Source organism: Gadus morhua, chromosome 5 (genome assembly GCF_902167405.1).
Source record: "Gadus morhua chromosome 5, gadMor3.0, whole genome shotgun sequence".
NCBI classification, from domain to species: Eukaryota; Metazoa; Chordata; class Actinopteri; order Gadiformes; family Gadidae; genus Gadus; species Gadus morhua.
The window spans coordinates 17782135-17801303 of record NC_044052.1 but is presented as its reverse complement, the minus strand read 5'-3'; the positions used below and the strand labels follow the sequence as shown (position 1 = coordinate 17801303).

The 19169-nt window shown below is 49.9% G+C and overlaps 2 protein-coding genes across 2 annotated transcripts; one reads left to right on the top strand and one right to left on the bottom strand.

Annotated features, from left to right (window-relative positions):
* The first annotated feature begins 2359 nt into the window (after window positions 1-2359).
* Window positions 2360-12326, top strand: LOC115544127 (activin receptor type-1). The gene is given in 11 exon segments (XM_075074190.1): window positions 2360-2496; window positions 3174-3257; window positions 3838-3950; window positions 3952-4114; window positions 4757-4968; window positions 5146-5245; window positions 5675-5821; window positions 6600-6875; window positions 8507-8704; window positions 10067-10197; window positions 11111-12326. Coding segments are annotated over 10 exon segments (1545 nt in total). The 5' UTR covers window positions 2360-2496; window positions 3174-3184; the 3' UTR covers window positions 11243-12326.
* d2hgdh (D-2-hydroxyglutarate dehydrogenase) lies at window positions 11669-19168 on the bottom strand. Its single transcript, XM_030356953.1, has 9 exons — window positions 18339-19168; window positions 18182-18239; window positions 17633-17772; window positions 17169-17362; window positions 16177-16345; window positions 15575-15718; window positions 14998-15140; window positions 13824-13989; window positions 11669-13246 (listed from the first exon to the last, which is right to left on the bottom strand). The coding sequence occupies exons 1-9, from the start codon at window positions 18673-18675 to the stop codon at window positions 12984-12986; spliced, it is 1614 nt and encodes a 537-aa protein (XP_030212813.1). The 5' UTR covers window positions 18676-19168; the 3' UTR covers window positions 11669-12983.
* Window position 19169: the final 1 nt, after the last annotated feature.

The window sequence follows — 19169 nt, the reverse complement described above, 5'->3', positions numbered from 1 at the left end:
AACTACAAATCAGGTGAATGCAGGAGACGACAGAACCGCTTAGAAACTACACTTTGGATTTCATCACGTAAAATTTGTATTTAGGACACAGCCTCAATTATTATTATACAGATACATTTTATTTTTTTAACTATTCAAAATAGTGAAGAATATATGACACTACTAATAGTAGTAATAGTACGTATGAATTTCTGCATGTATTTTAATATGATAAAAAGTTATTAAAATGCTTATGGCACCTTTGTGTTTGAAGTGGCAGACAATGCAGAAGAAACAAAGAGATAGCCCATGTACACAAAAGAGAAGATCTAGTATTACTAGAATTTGATGGAATTAATAAAAATGTAATGAGCATCTAAAATGAAACACGTTGAAACAAAGAAGAAAGGTAAGACACAATAATTAATCTGAGGATTATTGCTGGCGATGACCAGGAGATGGGCCATTTAACAGATGTTAGGTTGTGATCAGATCTTTATAAGTTATTCTCAAATCTGAGCAAACCAGGGCACCTCAAACCAGAGAGCTACATTCTTCCGTCCAGGCTGGTCTGTAAAAAGAGCCCAGAGATAGTTCTGGTTCTAGTTCTAGTTCATCACCTTTGAACCATTACCCTCAGGTAGCAGGTTTCGATACCCAGCCCTCTCCAAAAATAGGACAAGACAGTCATTCATTCCACAATCCATCAGGCTTTTACACAAACATCTAAAAAATAAGGTTTTAATTGTTGGTTTAAAAAGCCAACAACCTTGGATTAGTCCTTTACTATGTAAACGACACTATCTATGTATCTATCTATCTATCTATCTATCTATGTATCTATCTATCTATCTATCTATCTATCTATCTATCTATCTATCTATCTATCTATCTATCTATCTAGTATCTATCTATCCATCTATCTACCTACCTACCTTGAATAGTGTGAGGGTATGGTGGGTTACCTGAGCTCTTCTGGGTTGAGAATGGAACGACGGACAGCAGGAGAAGAAGACCGGTGAGTCTGGTGTCCAAATGCTCCATGTTGACGGGTTAGAAACCTCAGGTTGGATCTTCTCTCTCTCTTCTGGTTCAAGGTAGGGGGGGAAAAAACACCTGTTCAGCCCCTACCCCTTTTTATAACCTGGCATTGGTGGGGGAGAGAGGAGCGGAAAGGGGGGAGGTAGGAGAGAGAGAAAGAGAGAGAGAGAGAGAGAAAGAAAGAAAGAAAGAGCGATAGAGAGAGAGAGAGAGAGAGAGAGAGAGAGAGAGAGAGAGAGAGAGAGAGAGAGAGAGAGAGAGAAAGTGTGAGCAGGAGTGGTGTGTGTGTGTGTGTGTGGAGGGAGGAGGAGGGGGAAATGTAAGGCAGGTATATAAGATGGATGACTAAAGAAGAAAACACTACATTATTCTCCTCCTCCTCCTCCTCCTCCTCCTCCTCCTCCTCCTAGGCCTAAGAGCGTCTGGGTGGATAATCCTTCCTCCGTCTCAAGTTCGGCCGGTCGCATTTCCTGCCTCCATTATCCCCAGGAGATCCAGCTCCCCGGGTGGAAGGGCACCCCGGGTCACCTGGCTCTCCTCACTGACCTCCAGGGGTCCTTAATTAAAACCCTCTGCAGACAACGGCTCTCTTTGCTGGGGAGACTGGATACTCCGGCCCCCTGCTCCGGCCCACTGGACCACAGAGCTCCGGGACGGCGAACAGCCAGGGGTTTGTTCCCGGGACCATGGGACCCGCTGGGAGGGAGCTGAACCTGCTCTCTGATCCATCTCCTGCTCCTACTGGTGATATGTGACACGGGCACGTAGCAGGCGTGGACACACAGGTAGACAGACAGACACACACACACACACACACACACACACACACACACACACACACACACATAAATGCGCACATACGCACACACGCACATACACGCAAACAGACAAATACACGCATGTACATGCACACGTTTATAAAAAAAAAGAAAAAACCTGGCACACATAAACTTGAGCAAATGCTGACATTATCCTATTGCATGCACACACACGCACGCGCGAACACACACAAATACCCCCACACCCGCACATACGCATGCACACGCGCGCACACAAACATACACACAAATGGCAAATTCATATTTGTAATATTTTTTGTTGATTTTAATTCTGTGTTTTATTTTATGGGGTTGCGTTTTGTTTTTCTGTTCTCATTATTTTTATATAAATCTTAAATTAACAGCATACAAAAAAACATTGAAGTAAACGTGCGAACCACTGCATAGATCCTTGGTCATTTTCTATTATGTTCTGCTTATTTTACATTCTGTAGCCTGCCTGTCGTGTTTTTGTGTGAGCGCTGTTCGTTTCGTGGGTATAATAAAGTTTTGAAAAAAGAAAAACCCACCCCACCAGCCAGTGGGTGTGCAGGGCTGTGGCTCCCTGTCGGCTGTCTCTTATCCGCACGCCTATTCCAAACATACTGTCAACAAATACAGGGAGAATGAGTTAAATACCACAGGACGACTGTGCCAGGTAAGAAGATTCGTACTTAGTTTGGTTCTAAAGATGAGAAACGTGTTGTTGCCAGCCGGCTAGTCTGTAGCCAGCAGCTACGGGGAGACGGGCTGTCTGGCGCCGGAGAGGCGGCGGCGCCCCGGCCGTAAAACGGCTCGCTGTCCGGGCCATGTTGTCCGGGCCATGATGGCTTCTTCTACCGCTGATCTCTGTCCCGTTCTCCGCCTGAAGGAGAACACTTGGTGAACAAGAAGAAATCGCAGAACGCCATTGCGCCTCTTCGGGATGTCTCTCTAAATCGGACATCATTTAATGTAGTTGGCTTGTAGCCATGTCATCCCTGGACCACCTGGATGCCATATCATTTGTTTGGATCAATGTTTAAAGCTGATGCCACATATTTTCTGTTTGTCTTTGCTAAGTCAGTCTTGAGCGTCGCCAACACAAATAGATGTTTTTGAGATGGATGCACTATCATCGTCTGTATTCAATGTAATAACCCTTTTGCACACGACCGTGGTGGACTAGAGTGGTTTCCCCCCCTCACTGCCCTCCTCCTCCCGGTTGTTATCGCTGTTGGAAGACATGTACATGAATTAGGGACCATTAGGCTGCTAATGTAATTACAACAACATGTACATTCCCGTTGGATCCGTCTCCTCTAACTCCGCCATCTCCCGGTATCCCGCACGCAGCGCACCGCATCATGGATCAGATCGGGGTCCGGCTGCTCCTCATGGTTCTGCTGAAGGCCGTTCAGTCCATCTCCGAGGGAACAGGTACATGTTAAACACGGTCCAGATTCAAGTACACGGCTTTACGCTATAGCGTGTGATCATGCAGCATCACTGCTGGCGGGTGTAATCAAGGGTACCACTAATTGATAAATATGCCCATCCCTAATGCAACACTGATTGTAATGATTGATAGTTGGACGATATATATACTTATTGATACAAAATGCTGCGGAGACACATTGATTTGACCATTTTGATCATATAGGCTTTAGCGAACCTGACTCCTGATTGGTAGATGCATTTCTGAATTTGTCAGTAATGCAAAAACAGATTTGTCTCGAGGGCACTCCACAGCAATTTGTCCTCAACAAACGGGAGAAATCCGATCCCTAACTCACAGAGTTCATAGTGGAAGACACAACAAGGCCTGTTTCTTGGTTGTCTGTTATCCTATTCCATCTAGCTCCATTTATACAACAGCTAGGCCAGCTTCGTCCTGACTCTCTGTGTGTGTGTGTGTGTGTGTGTGTGTGTGTGTGTGTGTGTGTGTGTGTGTGTGTGTGTGTGTCTCTGGCTGTGTGTCTCTGCGTGGGGGTGTCTGTGTGCGTGTGTGTGTGCGCAGACGGACAGCTGGTGTGCGTGTGCGACAGCCCCGAGTGCCTCCAGACCAGCCAGTGTCACGGCCGCCGCTGCTTCTCGTCGGTGAAGCGGGGGTCCGGCGGGGAGCAGGGGGCCGGGGGGGCCGGTGGAGCTGCACCAGGGCTGCTTCGAGGAGCGGGAGAAGATCGAGCTGCACTGCTTCACGCCGCCCTCGCTCCACCAGGCCATCGCCTGCTGCGCCCAGGACATGTGCAACGGCAACGTGACGCGCCGCTCCATGATGACCCTGCTGCTGTCAGGTGACCCAGCGAGCCCTAACCCTGACCGAGCGAACCCTAACCCTGACCGAGCGAGCCCTAACCCCTAACCCTGACCGAGCGAACCCTAACCCTGACCGAGCGAGCCCTAACCCCTAACCCTGACCGAGCGAACCCTAACCCTGACCCAGGGAGCCCTAACCCTAACGCTGACCCAGCGAGCTGCTCTCCCAGCAGGGGACTGGAGCTCAGATTGAGGGGTCTTGGAGAGCAGAGAAGGGCCAGAGAGCAATATTTGGCTTCCCAACATCCACAAACAAACGTCAGATCCCTTTCTCCTCCCTCCCTCCCTCCCTATCTCACACCTGCTATTAACCGGGGAGACACGTCCCCCGAACCAATCACTGTAGAGCACCCCTGATTGGTCAGACATGGGGCGGCGAGCAGTCTGACACCTAATTGGCTCACACAGGGGCAGGCCCCATCAATCAAACAGATATCCTCCCAGCACCTTCCACTCATCTACATATTTAAATCAGCCCATCTACTCCCTCTTAATGTATCCCAGTTAAAGTCCTCAGATGACCACTCCTCCTCCTCCCTCCCCCCTGACCCCCCATGTCCCTCTCCCCCCCCCCCCCCCCCCCCCCCCCCCCCCCCCCCCCCCCCCCCCCCCCCCTACAGCCCCGGAGGGGGAGTCGGTGCGGTACCGCGTGCGCACCGTGGCCCTGCTGGTGCTGGGCCCGGTGGGGGTGCTGGTGCTCCTGGCCGTGGGGTCGGTGCTGGCCTGCAGGAGGCTGCACCACGGTCGCCTGCACAGGCTGCAGGAGTTTGACACGGAGCAGGGCGCCGTGGACGGCCTCATCACCTCCAACCTGGGGGACAGCACTCTGGCAGTAAGCACGCTTTTATTCTGAAATGGGCCCTGAAATGAGCCATTCCGAGGTTACTCATGCGGTAGCATAGGGTGTAAGCCGGAGAGCGGGTCCTCGAACAATGCATTCCAAAACCAGAGGTGATGTTGGGGTTGGGTTCTCCTTTGATTGACCGGAGGTCTTCACCCCCCCTCCCAGGACTTACTGGACCACTCCTGTACGTCGGGCTCGGGCTCCGGTCTTCCCTTCCTGGTCCAGAGAACGGTGGCCAGGCAGATTAGCCTGATGGAGTGTGTAGGTGTGTACAAGGACCACACCCGACGAGGTTGCTAGGCGACGTGACATAAACAGACCTCGAGTCGAGTGTCGTCGGAGTGCAGATGTAAATCGCCATTCCCCCCCCCCCCCCCCATCTCATTTCAACCAGTGGTGAGACAAGAAACTGTCGTTGTTCAGCGGTGTGCGTATGTGTGTATGTGTGAATATAGTAGCTTCTACTATTTACAGTTAATGTAAAGATTTGCAAGGTAAACAACACGGTTTGCCATGAGAAGAGGTTAAATATCCAAAGGGTTGACACAGAAGGGAGTAAATACTTGATGCACTCGACTGTTCCTGGGACAGGGCAGAAATGAAGACTCACGAAACGGGGTCCAGCAATGCTGTCTTTGCTTTATGACTTGATGTGGTTTTCCTCTCTCCCCCCCCCCCCCCCTCCCTCCCCAAGGTAAGGGGAGGTATGGGGAGGTGTGGCGGGGCCAGTGGCAGGGGGAGAACGTGGCGGTGAAGATCTTCTCCTCCAGGGACGAGAAGTCCTGGTTCAGAGAGACAGAGATCTACAACACAGTGCTGCTCCGCCACGAGAACATCCTGGGTGAGTGGGACCAGCAGCAGAGAAGGTCTCAGAGAAGATACCATGAAGGTCTGGTCTCAGACAGGAGACCATGAAGTCCAAAATGCAACAAAGCTTACCATTTTCTCTGCCTTGCATAATATGACATTCCGTGTTTAAAAGATTAGTAACATGGAATTGAGACTATCGGACCTCCTCCTCTCCTTTTATTCTCCCTCATCTCCTTCTCCTCTTTCCTTCATCTCCTCCTCCTTCACCTCCTCTTCTTCTTCTCCTTTATCTCTTCTCCCTCATCTCCTCCTCTCTTCATCTCCTCCTCTACTCCTTCATCTCCTCCTTCATCTCCTCCTCCTCTCTTCATCTCCTCCTCCTCCTCTCTTCATCTCCTCCTCCTCTCTTCATCTCCTCCTCCTCTCTTCATCTCCTCCTCTCCTTCATCTCCTCCTCTCTTCATCTCCTCCTCTCTTCATCTCCTCCTCTCCTTCATCTCCTCCTCCTCCTCTCCTTCATCTCCTCCTCTCTTCATCTCCTCCTCCTCCTCTCCTTCATCTCCTCCTCCTCTCCTTCATCTCCTCCTCTTCTCCTCCTCTTCCTCCTCTTCTCCTTCATCTCCTCCTCCTCTCTTCATCTCCTCCTCTCCTCCTCTTCCTCCTCCTCTTCCTCCTCTTCCTCCTCTTCTCCTTCATCTCCTCCTCCTCTCTTCATCTCCTCCTCTCCTTCATCTCCTCCTCCTCCTCTCTTCATCTCCTCCTCCTCTCCTCCTCTTCCTCCTCTTCTCCTTCATCTCCTCCCCTTACAGGCTTCATGGCGTCTGACATGACCTCCCGTAACTCCAGCACCCAGCTGTGGCTGATCACCCATTACCACGACAACGGCTCGCTGTACGACTACCTGCAGCGCGTCGCCGTGGAGACGAGCGAGGGCCTGGCCATGGCGGCGTCGGTGGCCAGCGGCCTGGTGCACCTTCACACCGAGATCTTCGGCGCCGAGGGGAAGCCGGCCATCGCCCACCGCGACCTCAAGAGCAAGAACATCCTGGTGACCAAGGAGCTGCGCTGCTGCATCGCCGACCTGGGTCAGAACCTCCCCTTTAACAAAGCATTACACAAGACTAAACTGGGTCAGAAACCGCCCTTAACCAACCATTAGACTAACCTGGGTCAGAACCTCCCCTTTAACAAAGCATTACACTAGACTAAACTGGGTCAGAACCGCCCCTTTAACAAAGCATTACACTAGACTAAACTGGGTCAGAACCGCCCCTTTAACAAAGCATTACACTAGACTAAACTGGGTCAGAACCGCCCCTTTAACAAAGCATTACACTAGACTAAACTGGGTCAGAACCGCCCCTTTAACAAAGCATTACACTAGACTAAACTGGGTCAGAACCGCCCCTTTAACAAAGCATTACACTAGACTAACCTGGGTCAGGACCTCCCCTTTAACAAAGCATTACACTAGACTAAACTGGGTCAGAAACCGCCCTTAACCAACCATTAGACTAACCTGGGTCAGAACCTCCCCTTTAACAAAGCATTACACTAGACTAAACTGGGTCAGAACCGCCCCTTAACCAACCATTAGACTAACCTGGGTCAGAACCTCCCCTTTAACAAAGCATTACACTAGACTAAACTGGGTCAGAACCGCCCCTTAACCAACCATTAGACTAACCTGGGTCAGAACCTCCCCTTTAACAAAGCATTACACTAGACTAAACTGGGTCAGAACCGCCCCTTAACCAACCATTAGACTAACCTGGGTCAGAACCTCCCCTTTAACAAAGCATTACACTAGACTAAACTGGGTCAGAACCGCCCCTTAACCAACCATTAGACTAACCTGGGTCAGAACCTCCCCTTTAACAAAGCATTACACTAGACTAAACTGGGTCAGAACCGCCCCTTAACCAACCATTAGACTAACCTGGGTCAGAACCTCCCCTTTAACAAAGCATTACACTAGACTAAACTGGGTCAGAACCGCCCCTTAACCAACCATTAGACTAACCTGGGTCAGAACCTCCCCTTTAACAAAGCATTACACAAGACTAAACTGGGTCAGAACCGCCCCTTAACCAACCATTAGACTAACCTGGGTCAGAACCTCGCCTTTAACAAAGCATTACACAAGACTAAACTGGGTCAGAAACCGCCCTTAACCAACCACTAGACTAACCTGGGTCAGAACCTCCCCTTTAACATAGCATTACACTAGACTAACCTGGGTCAGAACCGCCCCTTAACCAACCATTAGACTACCCTGGGTCAGGACCTCCCCGTTATCTAGACTGACCTGGTCAGAACCTCCCCTTCATGAACCATTTCACTAGAGGCTTCCCTTGGCCTGCATGTAGAGCCATCTCATTGAACGATACACTCAATACTGTTTCAGACACTAACATGTTTCAGGGAGGGAAGGTTTGACTCCAACTGCCGTTGTTCGGCTACAGGGAGTCTTGAGCAAGGTACTTCGGTAGATGCTTAATCCGCTCATAAATGACATAAGTTGTAACACTGAACACATAACCATTAGAGACCATTATCTTATGCAAACCTCAACATATTTTTATGCTACTCTATTACTCAACGCTCTCGTTAACTGCGCTTAGACATCTTTGTAATTAAATGACGATACTTTTGATGAAGAAACGCGAGCTGTACTGAACCCCCCCCCCCCCCCCCCGGTCCCCCCTCCCACCAGGGCTGGCCGTGACCCACTCCCAGGCGGACAACCTGCTGGACGTGGGGAACAACCCCAAGGTGGGCACCAAGCGCTACATGGCCCCCGAGGTGCTGGACGACAGCATCCAGACGGACTGCTTCGACGCCTACAAGAGGGTGGACATCTGGGCCTTCGGCCTGGTGCTGTGGGAGATCGCCAGGAGGACCTACAGCAACGGTGGGCACCGCCTTCACGGAGCGCCTTCATGGATCGCTCTACATAGTTTAATGAAGGGGCTCCATGGTTCTGGTCTAAATCTGTTCCATGTATCTAGCCCAACATGGTTCTGGTTTAACTCCCCTGTGTTCCATGTATCTAGCCCAACATGGTTCTGGTTTAACTCCCCTGTGTTCCATGTATCTAGCCCAACATGGTTCTGGTTTAACTCCCCTGTGTTCCATGTATCTAGCCCAACATGGTTCTGGTTTAACTCCCCTGTGTTCCTTGTATCTAGCCCAACATGGTTCTGGTTTAACTCCCCTGTGTTCCTTGTATCTAGCCCAACATGGTTCTGGTTTAACTCCCCTGTGTTCCACGTATCTAGCCCAACATGGTTCTGGTTTAACTCCCCTGTGTTCCACGTATCTAGCCCAACATGGTTCTGGTTTAACTCCCCTGTGTTCCTTGTATCTAGCCCAACATGGTTCTGGTTTAACTATGCTGTGTTCCATGTATCTTGCCCAACATGGTTCTGGTTTAACTCCCCTGTGTTCCATGTATCTAGCCCAACATGGTTCTGGTTTAACTCCCCTGTGTTCTATGTATCTAGCCCAACATGGTTCTGGTTTAACTATGCTGTGTTCCATGTATCTAGCCCAACATGGTTCTGGTTTAACTATGCTGTGTTCCATGTATCTAGCCCAACATGGTTCTGGTTTAACTATGCTGTGTTCCATGTATCTAGCCCAACATGGTTCTGGTTTAACTATGCTGTGTTCCATGTATCTAGCCCAACATGGTTCTGGTTTAACTCCCCTGTGTTCCATGTATCTAGCCCAACATGGTTCTGGTTTAACTCCCCTGTGTTCCATGTATCTAGCCCAACATGGTTCTGGTTTAACTCCCCTGTGTTCCATGTACCTAGCCCAACATGGTTCTGGTTTAACTATGCTGTGTTCCATGTATCTAGCCGAACATGGTTCTGGTTTAACTCCCCTGTGTTCCACGTATCTCGCCCAACATGGTTCTGGTTTAACTCCCCTGTGTTCCAGGTATCTCGCCCAACGTGGTTCTGGTTTAACTCCCCTGTGTTCCATGTATCTAGCCGAACATGGTTCTTGTCTAATGGTGTTTTCAAGATGCATCGTACACCACCCGCATGGGGGGCTCTTGTGACGTAATTTCCTGGCTTGCAGCATTTCCCGTTTGTCGTCGTGAGTCATTGGCTAGTCATTGCCTTTGTTAGCTACGTTAGCCTCTTTGGAAATTTCCCATTTTTCAACTCTTGTGAGTGTTCCACGAGGCATCTTGAACCCACCATAACTCCCCGGTGTCCCAGGCCTCTAACCCCCCCCCCCCCCCCCCCTCCCTGTGTTCCAGGCCTGGTGGAGGAGTACGGGCCCCCATTCTACGACCAGGTGCCCAGCGACCCCAGCTTCGAGGACATGAGGAGGGTGGTGTGTGTGGAGCAGCAGCGCCCCTTCGTCCCCAACCGCTGGTTCTCCGACCCCGTGAGTAACACAACTTTAGTGAGAACTGAAGCGGACGGACCCGGGGGCAGTTAAAGGGGACTTATTACACCACCAGGTGTGAGTGTGATTAGCCTTACAAGCCGTTTCGAAAATCTGCCTAATATGACATCACTAGTGGGTGTGTCCACCTAGATCTGTGCTGGATAGATGAGCAATGTTTACTTCAGTCTACTGGTAGATAGATCAATCCAGCACAGATCTAGGTGGACACACCCACTAGTGATGTCATATTATGCAGATTTTCGAAACGGCTTGTAAGGCTAATCACACTCACACCTGGTGGTATAATAAGTCCCCTTTAACAAACATATTTTCTATTTTGAAGCAACGAGTGTTGAATGTTATGGAATGCTTCTCAGAAGCCCTTGAGGATTAGAGACATTCAAGACCGGAGAAGGTAAAGGGACGCTTTAGCTCAACGGTTCTTTTGCTTCAAGGTTAAGGATGGTTCATCAGAAGTAGTGGTTAGCTGAGGCAGATCGTTAAAGGAAGGTTTCCTAGGTTAGGGATGGTTAAGTTAGAGATGGTTAGTTTAGGTACCAGGTTAGAGATCGTTAGTTTAGGTACTAGGTTAGTTTAGATACTAGGTTAGACATGCCTATTTTAGGTACTAGGTTAGTTTAGGTACTATGTTACAGATTGTTAGCTTAGGTGTTAGAAGACTTTGTTAATGTCCCCCTAGTCCCCTCGTACAGGTTTAATCACTACAACAGCTGGTCTCACACACACATGGTATAAAGAAATACAAATGAAGGCCCCTGGTAGACCGGCGTAGATCAGCCTTGTACCATCCTCATGCTCTGATGGGTCGATCACATGGTCACCTGGAGACTTCAGTAGGAGGCACACGAGTCACATGGTCACCTGTAGTCTCTCTCTCTCCGTCGCTCAGACGCTGTCGGCGCTGGTGAAGCTGATGAAGGAGTGTTGGTACCAGAATCCGTCGGCCCGGCTCACCGCGCTGCGCATCAAGAAGACCCTGGACAAGATCCACGGCTCCCTGGAGAAGGGCAAGGACTCCTGAGGAGAGGAGAGGAGGGAGAGGTGACCAGGGAGAAAGAGGAGGCCACAGTGGCGTTGGATAGGTGGTCGGCGGACCAGGAGAGGGGAACGTCTAGTGATCCGTCCTGCTCTCGTCGTTCCTCCCCAGCTTCCTCTCCCCCTTGACGTATCGACCTGAAGCTGGGAGAACTGGGAGAACTGGGAGCCCTGTCTGAGGAACCAGCCGTCGCCGTGGGACCCCGGCCCCCCCCCCCCGCCTGCTCTGACCCAGACGGTGAACTGCGACCTCAGCCTGAAGACCAGGATCTCTGTCCGTAACGAGACCGCTCTGGTCTGAACTCTACGAGAACACACACACACACGCTCGGCACTAAAAGGGATTTTCTTCAAGTATCCTCCTTTCTTTTATGTTTTTTTTTTTATTTCACATGCTGTCGGGATATCCCGCTCAAAGACAATCAGGTCAACTGTTTTAGCCTTATCGAACACACACACACACACACACACCAGAATCAAAGTACAATTTTGAAATATGTTTATGTACTACGTATACTACTACTAGCAGCACACTACTGATATGTACTCCTGGTTTGTTGCCTGTGTTTAAGGGACTGTACACTTGGGAATACTCTACATCGAGCTATTAATTAGCTATAAATAATGAAGTCGTAAAGTAGGGAAACACGCACTGAACACGTTGGCCGATTTGGAAGAGACGCCATGTACAGATCTCTGCTTCTCTGGGCGGTCTAGTGGATGGAAGGACCGGCAAAATACTATTATTATTATAGTTATTATATTAACAGTATAATGATATAGAAATCATCCGTCACATCATTACCAAGAGCTGCTATGTATGTTTCCTGCCGTCTACTGCCGAGGGAACAGGAGGTGAGGAGCCAGGAAAGGAGAATATGTCCGTCAGGGCACCTGTCGCCCGCGTCCCTTTTCTCCCATCATGCCTTGCAGTACGGGCGTGGTCTCCAGACGACCCCGCTCTACCCGACGTTCACACCGACGGCTTCCAGATAAAGTTCACAAGACGTCCGCTGTGTTGTTGCTTTGACTTTTTTTTTATATGTAATAAAACATTTACTGCACTGTTACATGTTGTTGCACACTTTCAGGTTTCTAAAGCCGTCACGATGGTTAAACCATCGGCTCTAGTAGAGGTAGTACAAACGGATTACAACTCCACCTTGATCTACAGTCGATGAGCTATGGATTCACAAATGATTATAATCTTGAGGGGAACAGATCAAGCTACAATTTGGAGTGTCTGTAAAAATACATACAATTGATTGCACCTTAAAACCCTTCCTCCTTACAAGGTCGCTGCACCTAGTTGGCCTTTCTGAGCTCCTGGAAACAGCAGGGCGTTGGTGTTGAAATCAGGTTCATGGTAGAAGTTGCAGTAAATGACCATGACCTGGTGCTCCACTGCCATGCAGGAGAGCTCCACCTTGAGTGCGTGTTTGTGTGCAGGCGGCGGCGGGTTTAAACAAGTTTCACACTGATTACTCAACGTGCAACAGGTCTGCAGCCTCACCCAGCCCAAGAGTCCAAACAGACTGGGCCAGGCGAGGCTGCTTAAACCAGCCATCACCCACCCACACACACACACACACACTGAACCCAGTAAATACAATCAAGTCTTCAATATGGCAAATGCATACCACATGAATACAGATATGTCTGCACCTCCGTGTACACACATGACCCTCGTCATCCAGCCCCCCCCACCCCCCAGCAGACAGCCCCCCTCAGTCCAGGTCGTCGGGGAGGGTCTTGTAGGGGTTGAGGATTCCCCGGGGGTCCATCAGGGTCTTGATGTGTCCCATGAGGGCCACGGCGGGTCGGGGCTTGCTGTAGTAGATGTAGTTCCTCTTCTTCAGGCCCAGGCCGTGCTCGGCGCTCACGCTGCCCCGGACCCCTGCCGTCCAGCCGTACACGAAGGGCTCGATGGCCCCCTGCAGGGAGGGGTCCGGCCCCGGCGAGGTGATGTTCAGGTGGAGGTTACCGTCGCCTTCATGGAGGGTTAGGACACACACACACACACACACACACACACACACACACACACACACACACACACACACACACACACACACACACACACACACACACACACACACACACACACACACACCAGAAGTAAATAACAATTTGGAAATATGTTTATGTACTACGTAAATACTACTAGCAGTACTCTACTGACATGTACTTCTAGTTTGTAGCACGCGCACACACACACACACACACACACACACACACACACACAGGCCAAGAGAGAGACTATCACAGACATACACAAACACACACACACTAAGAGGGAATCAATCAGACACATGTACACACACACACACGACAGAGTCATACAACAAATAAGCAGAGACACACACACACACACACACACACACACACACACACACACACACACACACACACACACACACACACACACACACACACACACACACACACAGGAAGAGGGAAACAATCACACACACACTGACACACAAACAAACACAATGACAGAGAGTCACACACACAACACAGAGGCACAGAGACGCACACATCCCCCCCCCCCCCCCGCTCCTCACCCACGTGTCCGTAGCCCACCACGTTCTTGGCTCGGCTCCCCAGGTGGTCCCGGGTGGCCGTGACCAGCTGGTAGAGGCCCTCCACGGGGAGCGACACGTCGTACTTGTAGGTGTAGCCGTCGTGGGTCAGGGCCTCCGTCACGCGCTCACGCATCGACCACAGCGCCTGCACGCACGCACGCACACACACACACACACACACGTATAAAGGCCTATGCTAACACGCACATGCGTGCAAACATGCATTTCAGGCACACGTGCATATGAACAGACACACACACATAGTTTAGTCTGACCAGGCCAATACGTTCAGACTAGAGCTGTCAAGCGATTAAAATATTTAATCGTGATTAATCGCATTAATGTCATAGTTAACTCTAATTAATCGCGATTATCGCAAATTATTTTTCTATGTTAAATATCCCTTGATTCTTTGTCCTATAATTCTTCTCATTTTAATTCTCTTATCAACATGGTGAAGTGCATCGGCTTGCCTTGTGCAAATGATTTTTTATTGATAACAACATTGGCATATACACTGATCAAAACAGGACGATACAAAAAAAGAGCCTATAGTGCAATTAAACTACTGCTTTGAACAAATGTCATTTGAACATAGCAGTCAGGCTACTGCTTCTTTGTTTTGAGCCAAAGAAAAAAAACAAAAAAAAGTTTTTTTTTTTTTTTTTTTATAAAATAATTGCGTTAATCGCGCGATAAAAAATTTAACGCCGTTAAATTTGGTTTGCGTTAACGCCGTTAATAACGCGTTTAACTGACAGCTCTAGTTCAGACGTACAGGTATTTCATTGGACTCACACCTATGCGACACTAATAAATACATTAGGGCTGAGCAATTCTATTTGAACATTTCCCATTTGAAGTTTTGTGTATCTTCTTAAGGGGAAATTTCAAAGATATAATTTACAGAGGGTTATTGTGGAGGGGATGCTGAATAAATCTTTTGTGTTTTCAGACTCAAAAATAATGGTTTGAATAATCGTGATTCCGATTTTTTCCATAAAGCGAGCAGCAGCCCTACATACATACATACATACATACATACATACAGCATGACTCGACAGCAATGCATCCCCCCCTGCTTCAGGGGCCACGGAGGACCTCCCAGCGCCGACAGGGGGTTCACCATGAGTCACTATCCGTCCCAACACACCTTGACCTTCGTGTCGTCGCTCGCCACCGTCCCGTCAGTGACCAGCGATGAGGTCATGGCCTCCTCCAGGAAGTTGTGGAGCTTCTCCTCGTCGTGGGCGGAGTTGGACCCCGACGTCTCTATGACGATGTAGAAGGGGCAGTCTGCCGGGACAGCGAAGAGGGAGGGGCGTGTCCGTCAAGTAGCTTTAATGCTCCTCCAAAGACGGTAGAAAACAGGGACGCTGTGTCCAGGACGCCCCCCCTTTAAGGGTGTGGATCCACCTTCTACGGAGGCATCCATTTTTGTAGCCCACAGAGGGCGGGACTTGGCTACGCACCAGCCCATTGGTCAAACACATTTATAGTTGATCCTCAATAAGCCTTGAACCTAATGTTATTATAAACCCAGGCCTTGATAAAATGGAGATTAACTAACTAGTGAGATCTTAACCGAATGAAGAATAGGATTGCACCTAAAGGTCGTTAGAAGAACTACATCACAACTTCACATTAGAGACCAACAGACCGGCTGCCACCCCCCTCTCTCCCTCCCTCCCTCCCTCTCTCTCTCCCTGTGTACCTTTGTGCCTGTGTACCTGTGATGGGGTTGGGCAGTTTCAGGTGTGTGTTCAGCAGCCCCATGCACGCTGCGTCCAGGAATTCAAAGGCTGACAGGATCTCTCCCAGCATGCCTTTGCAGAGCTTGAAGGTTCCCAGCAGCTGCTCAAAGGTCTGGCAGCCTGGAAGAAACAGGCACAGATCTCTTAGTCGTTTAAGAGATCCCTGAGTCATTTAACAGAACCCTTAGTCATTTAGAAGAACCCTTAGTCATTCAAGAGATCCCCCCTTTAAGAGATACCTTAGTCGTTTGAGAGATCCCTTAGTCGTTTAAGACAAGAGATCCCTTTAAGAGAACCCTTCGTTGTTTAAGAGCTCGCTTGGTGCTTATTGACATTATGTCTACCTAATACAAGCCTAGAATGTGATTTTAATTGTTGTATGGCGATATTCTTAGCAAACCATACACACACTGTTCCTATTGGTCAATTCCCCGACTGGGATTTATGAAGTCATTATAATTTGTCTCCTAGTCTCAGAGGGATGGTATGACTATGGCCCCCCCTCAGGCTAAAGGTGTGTGGCATGCTGGGCAGTGACCAGAGTGGTCCAGGGGGGGGGGGGGGGGGTGGGGGCTCACCCAGGAAGGCCACGTGGACGGCGCTGGGTTTCCGCGGACACAGGACGGACACGGCGGTGATGACGCCCAGCGTGCCCTCCGAACCGATGAACAGCTGCTTGAGGTCATATCCTGTGTTGTCCTTCCTCAGAGTGGACAGACAGTCCAGCACCCGGCCGTCTGCCAGCACCTAGAGAGAAGGAGAGAGACAGACAGAGACACACACAGCGAGAGAGACAGACAGACAGAGACCGAGAGACAGAGAGACCGAGAGACCGAGAGACCGAGAGACCGAGAGACCGACAGACAGACAGACAGACAGAGACAGAGACAGAGAGACAGAGAGACAGAGAGACAGAGAGACAGAATGGTTGGTGCTTTCCTCGTGTTGCTAGATGTTTTTGGGGACCAATGTAGCGTCAGCCTCCGTGAGCAAGAGGCCCCACCAGTGGTTTAGGGGGAGGATGTCCCGGTGGTTAGGGGGGTGCACTTCGCACCCTCCGGGCTCCCACTGTACACAACCTCACCGCGCTGGGCTTCCTCCAGCCCCCCGGCCCCCTACCTCCCCCTTAATGACGCGGCCCTGGACTCACGTGGCTCCGGCTGAGCCCCATCATACCTCATAGAGCATCAGCTAATGACCTTAATAGTAGCAATAGTAATTATGAATGAGCGGGATTTCCCAGATAAAAAGGTGACACAGTATACCACCAGGTGCGTTACAACCAGTTCTTACAACCCGCCTCTTCCGACATCACAAGTGGGCGTGTCCACCTATATGTGTGCTGGATAGATCGGTCTACTAGCCTACCCAGTTGGACTGTGCAAACGTTGCTCATCCATCCGTCATGCATCTAGGTGGACACGCCCACATGTGATGACAGAAGAGGTCGATTTTCAAAACCTCTTGTAACGGCTAATCGTACTCACACCTGGTGGTATAATATGTCATAATATGTATGAATGAGTGGGATTTCCCAGTTAAGACAAAAGGGAATGACGCTGAGCATTACCACTTCCAGGCCCAGCACCGTCCCCCGCAGGGAGCCGTAGCGCAGCAGGCGGAGCCCCCCGGCGTTGGTGGCCACGTTGCCCCCGATGTGACAGCTGCCCTTCGCGCCCAGGTCCAGGGGCATGATGAAGTCCTGCTCCTCCAGGTAACCCGAGAGACCCTCCAACACACAGCCCGCCTGGCACGTCAGGATACCTGGACCGACGGACACAGACACACACACACAGGCAGAGACACACACACACACACACACACACACACACACACACACACACACACACACACACACACACACACACACACACACACACACACACACACACACACACACACAAAGCCGTGATTCACAGCCTCAAAGAAAAATAAAGGATCCTTCCATGTTCTGAGTTGTGCAGAACGAACAGAGATATTATTGAAGCAAAAAACGCACCAAACCCTTCGCAAACATTCACAAAGGTTGCTTACCGGAGACGGGGTCAAAGGTCAGGATGTTGTTCAGTAACGCTGTGGAGAGGATGATCTCATCATAGACGGGGACGCTGCCTCCCACCAGACCCGTGTTGCCCCCCTGGGGATTCACCGCCAGGTTGCGGTCGTTACAGTATCTAACAGCAGGGGGAGTTGTTTCATTAATACCATAACGAGCGACGGACTTGGGGTGATCGGGCCTTCTCAGTTGCTGCCCCCAACCTTTGGAATTCACTCCCCTCCCACATCAAAGTCTCTCCAACCCTCTCTTCTTTCAAATCTGCCCTCAAAACATACCTTTTCACACTAGCCTTCCCCACCTAACTCCCACCTTATTCTTCATGTTTAACCTCTGTTTTTCTTTTATTCCTAGTCTGTCTTACATAGTTTTGATAGGCCAATATGTAAAGCGTCTTAGAGTACCATATTAAGCGCTATATACATTTCATTTATTATTATTATTATTATAACAAGTCGTCTACCCGGTAAAATAGCTCTGCGGTTCTCCACTCCGCCATGATCGTCCATTAGTGTGCTCCTATTTACCTCAGTATTTCAGATACTTGCGCCGTGGTCTGAGGTCTGAGCAACAGTTCACCGTGACCTGGATCGGGGACCGGAGATGCCGATGAGCGTTTAGTACATCGAGTTAACACAAGCAGACATCACTGTTCATCTATTCCTCCATACCTTACATTCTCACCTCTAACGGATTTGAGCCAATCTACGTTGTGGGCCTCCAGTAAGTCTGGATCCGTGATGGCTCCGCCCGGGAGTGTTTCCCTGAAGAACGCCAAATCCTCCTGAGACAACCGTGAAAAGGGTAGTCTCTCCGGGGCTGCACCGGGAGACCGCTCCGTGCCCTCGCTCGCCCCGGAGTGTGCGTGTCGGCGGGGCGCCGCTGCCCCCCGTCGCCCTGTGGGAGCTGGCGGCCAGGGTGTACCGGCGCCACATCTCCAAAACAACGACAAAGTTCTACGAGAGATCATGAAAGGGAAGGCGGTCGTAAGACTCCAACCTCTTCGCAGAGCAACGTCCATGTCGGACTCGTGTATGTGTGTGTGTCACTATTAGGCTGTTCGGTCTTTCTCGTGGTTCCTGGAAGACGCGAAACGCATTCACCTGGAGACTTATTAACACGATGCTGCAAGACAGCGGTAGCCGTTGTGACAAAGTCTTAACATGTCACATGTGTGCACGATTAGTGGCTGTGGTTTGAACGCACGTCAATCAATGACTTCCAGTGTACACGGTGCGCCTTGCAGATGAGTATCTGTTGATCATCAGCGCTGTGATCTTGAACCACTATAGCATAGCGTTAGCTACCATAATGTATCTCAAACCAATAAAGCGTTAGCTACCATAGCTAATCTACTGTGCGGGGTAAATTGCACTATTCCCAACAGCCCTAATCTTCCTTCATATAGGTGTCTGGGTTCAAGGACGGAACAGGGTAAAATTGTCGTCCATGCTGGTCTTGAGTTCTTCAGTGTTTACTTCAATGCTATTGGGTGAAAGGTCACGTCAGATAGTA

Coding starts and splice junctions, on each gene's coding strand:
- d2hgdh (XM_030356953.1), bottom strand. CDS start 18,675: ATGGACGTTGCTCTGCGAAGAGGTTGGAGTCTTACGACCGCCTTCCCT. Junction 18,240..18,338: donor TTGGCTCAAATCCGTTAGAG/GTGAGAATGTAA, acceptor TCCCCGATCCAG/GTCACGGTGAACTGTTGCTC. Junction 15,141..15,574: donor ACTGCCCAACCCCATCACAG/GTACACAGGCAC, acceptor CTGTCCCGGCAG/ACTGCCCCTTCTACATCGTC.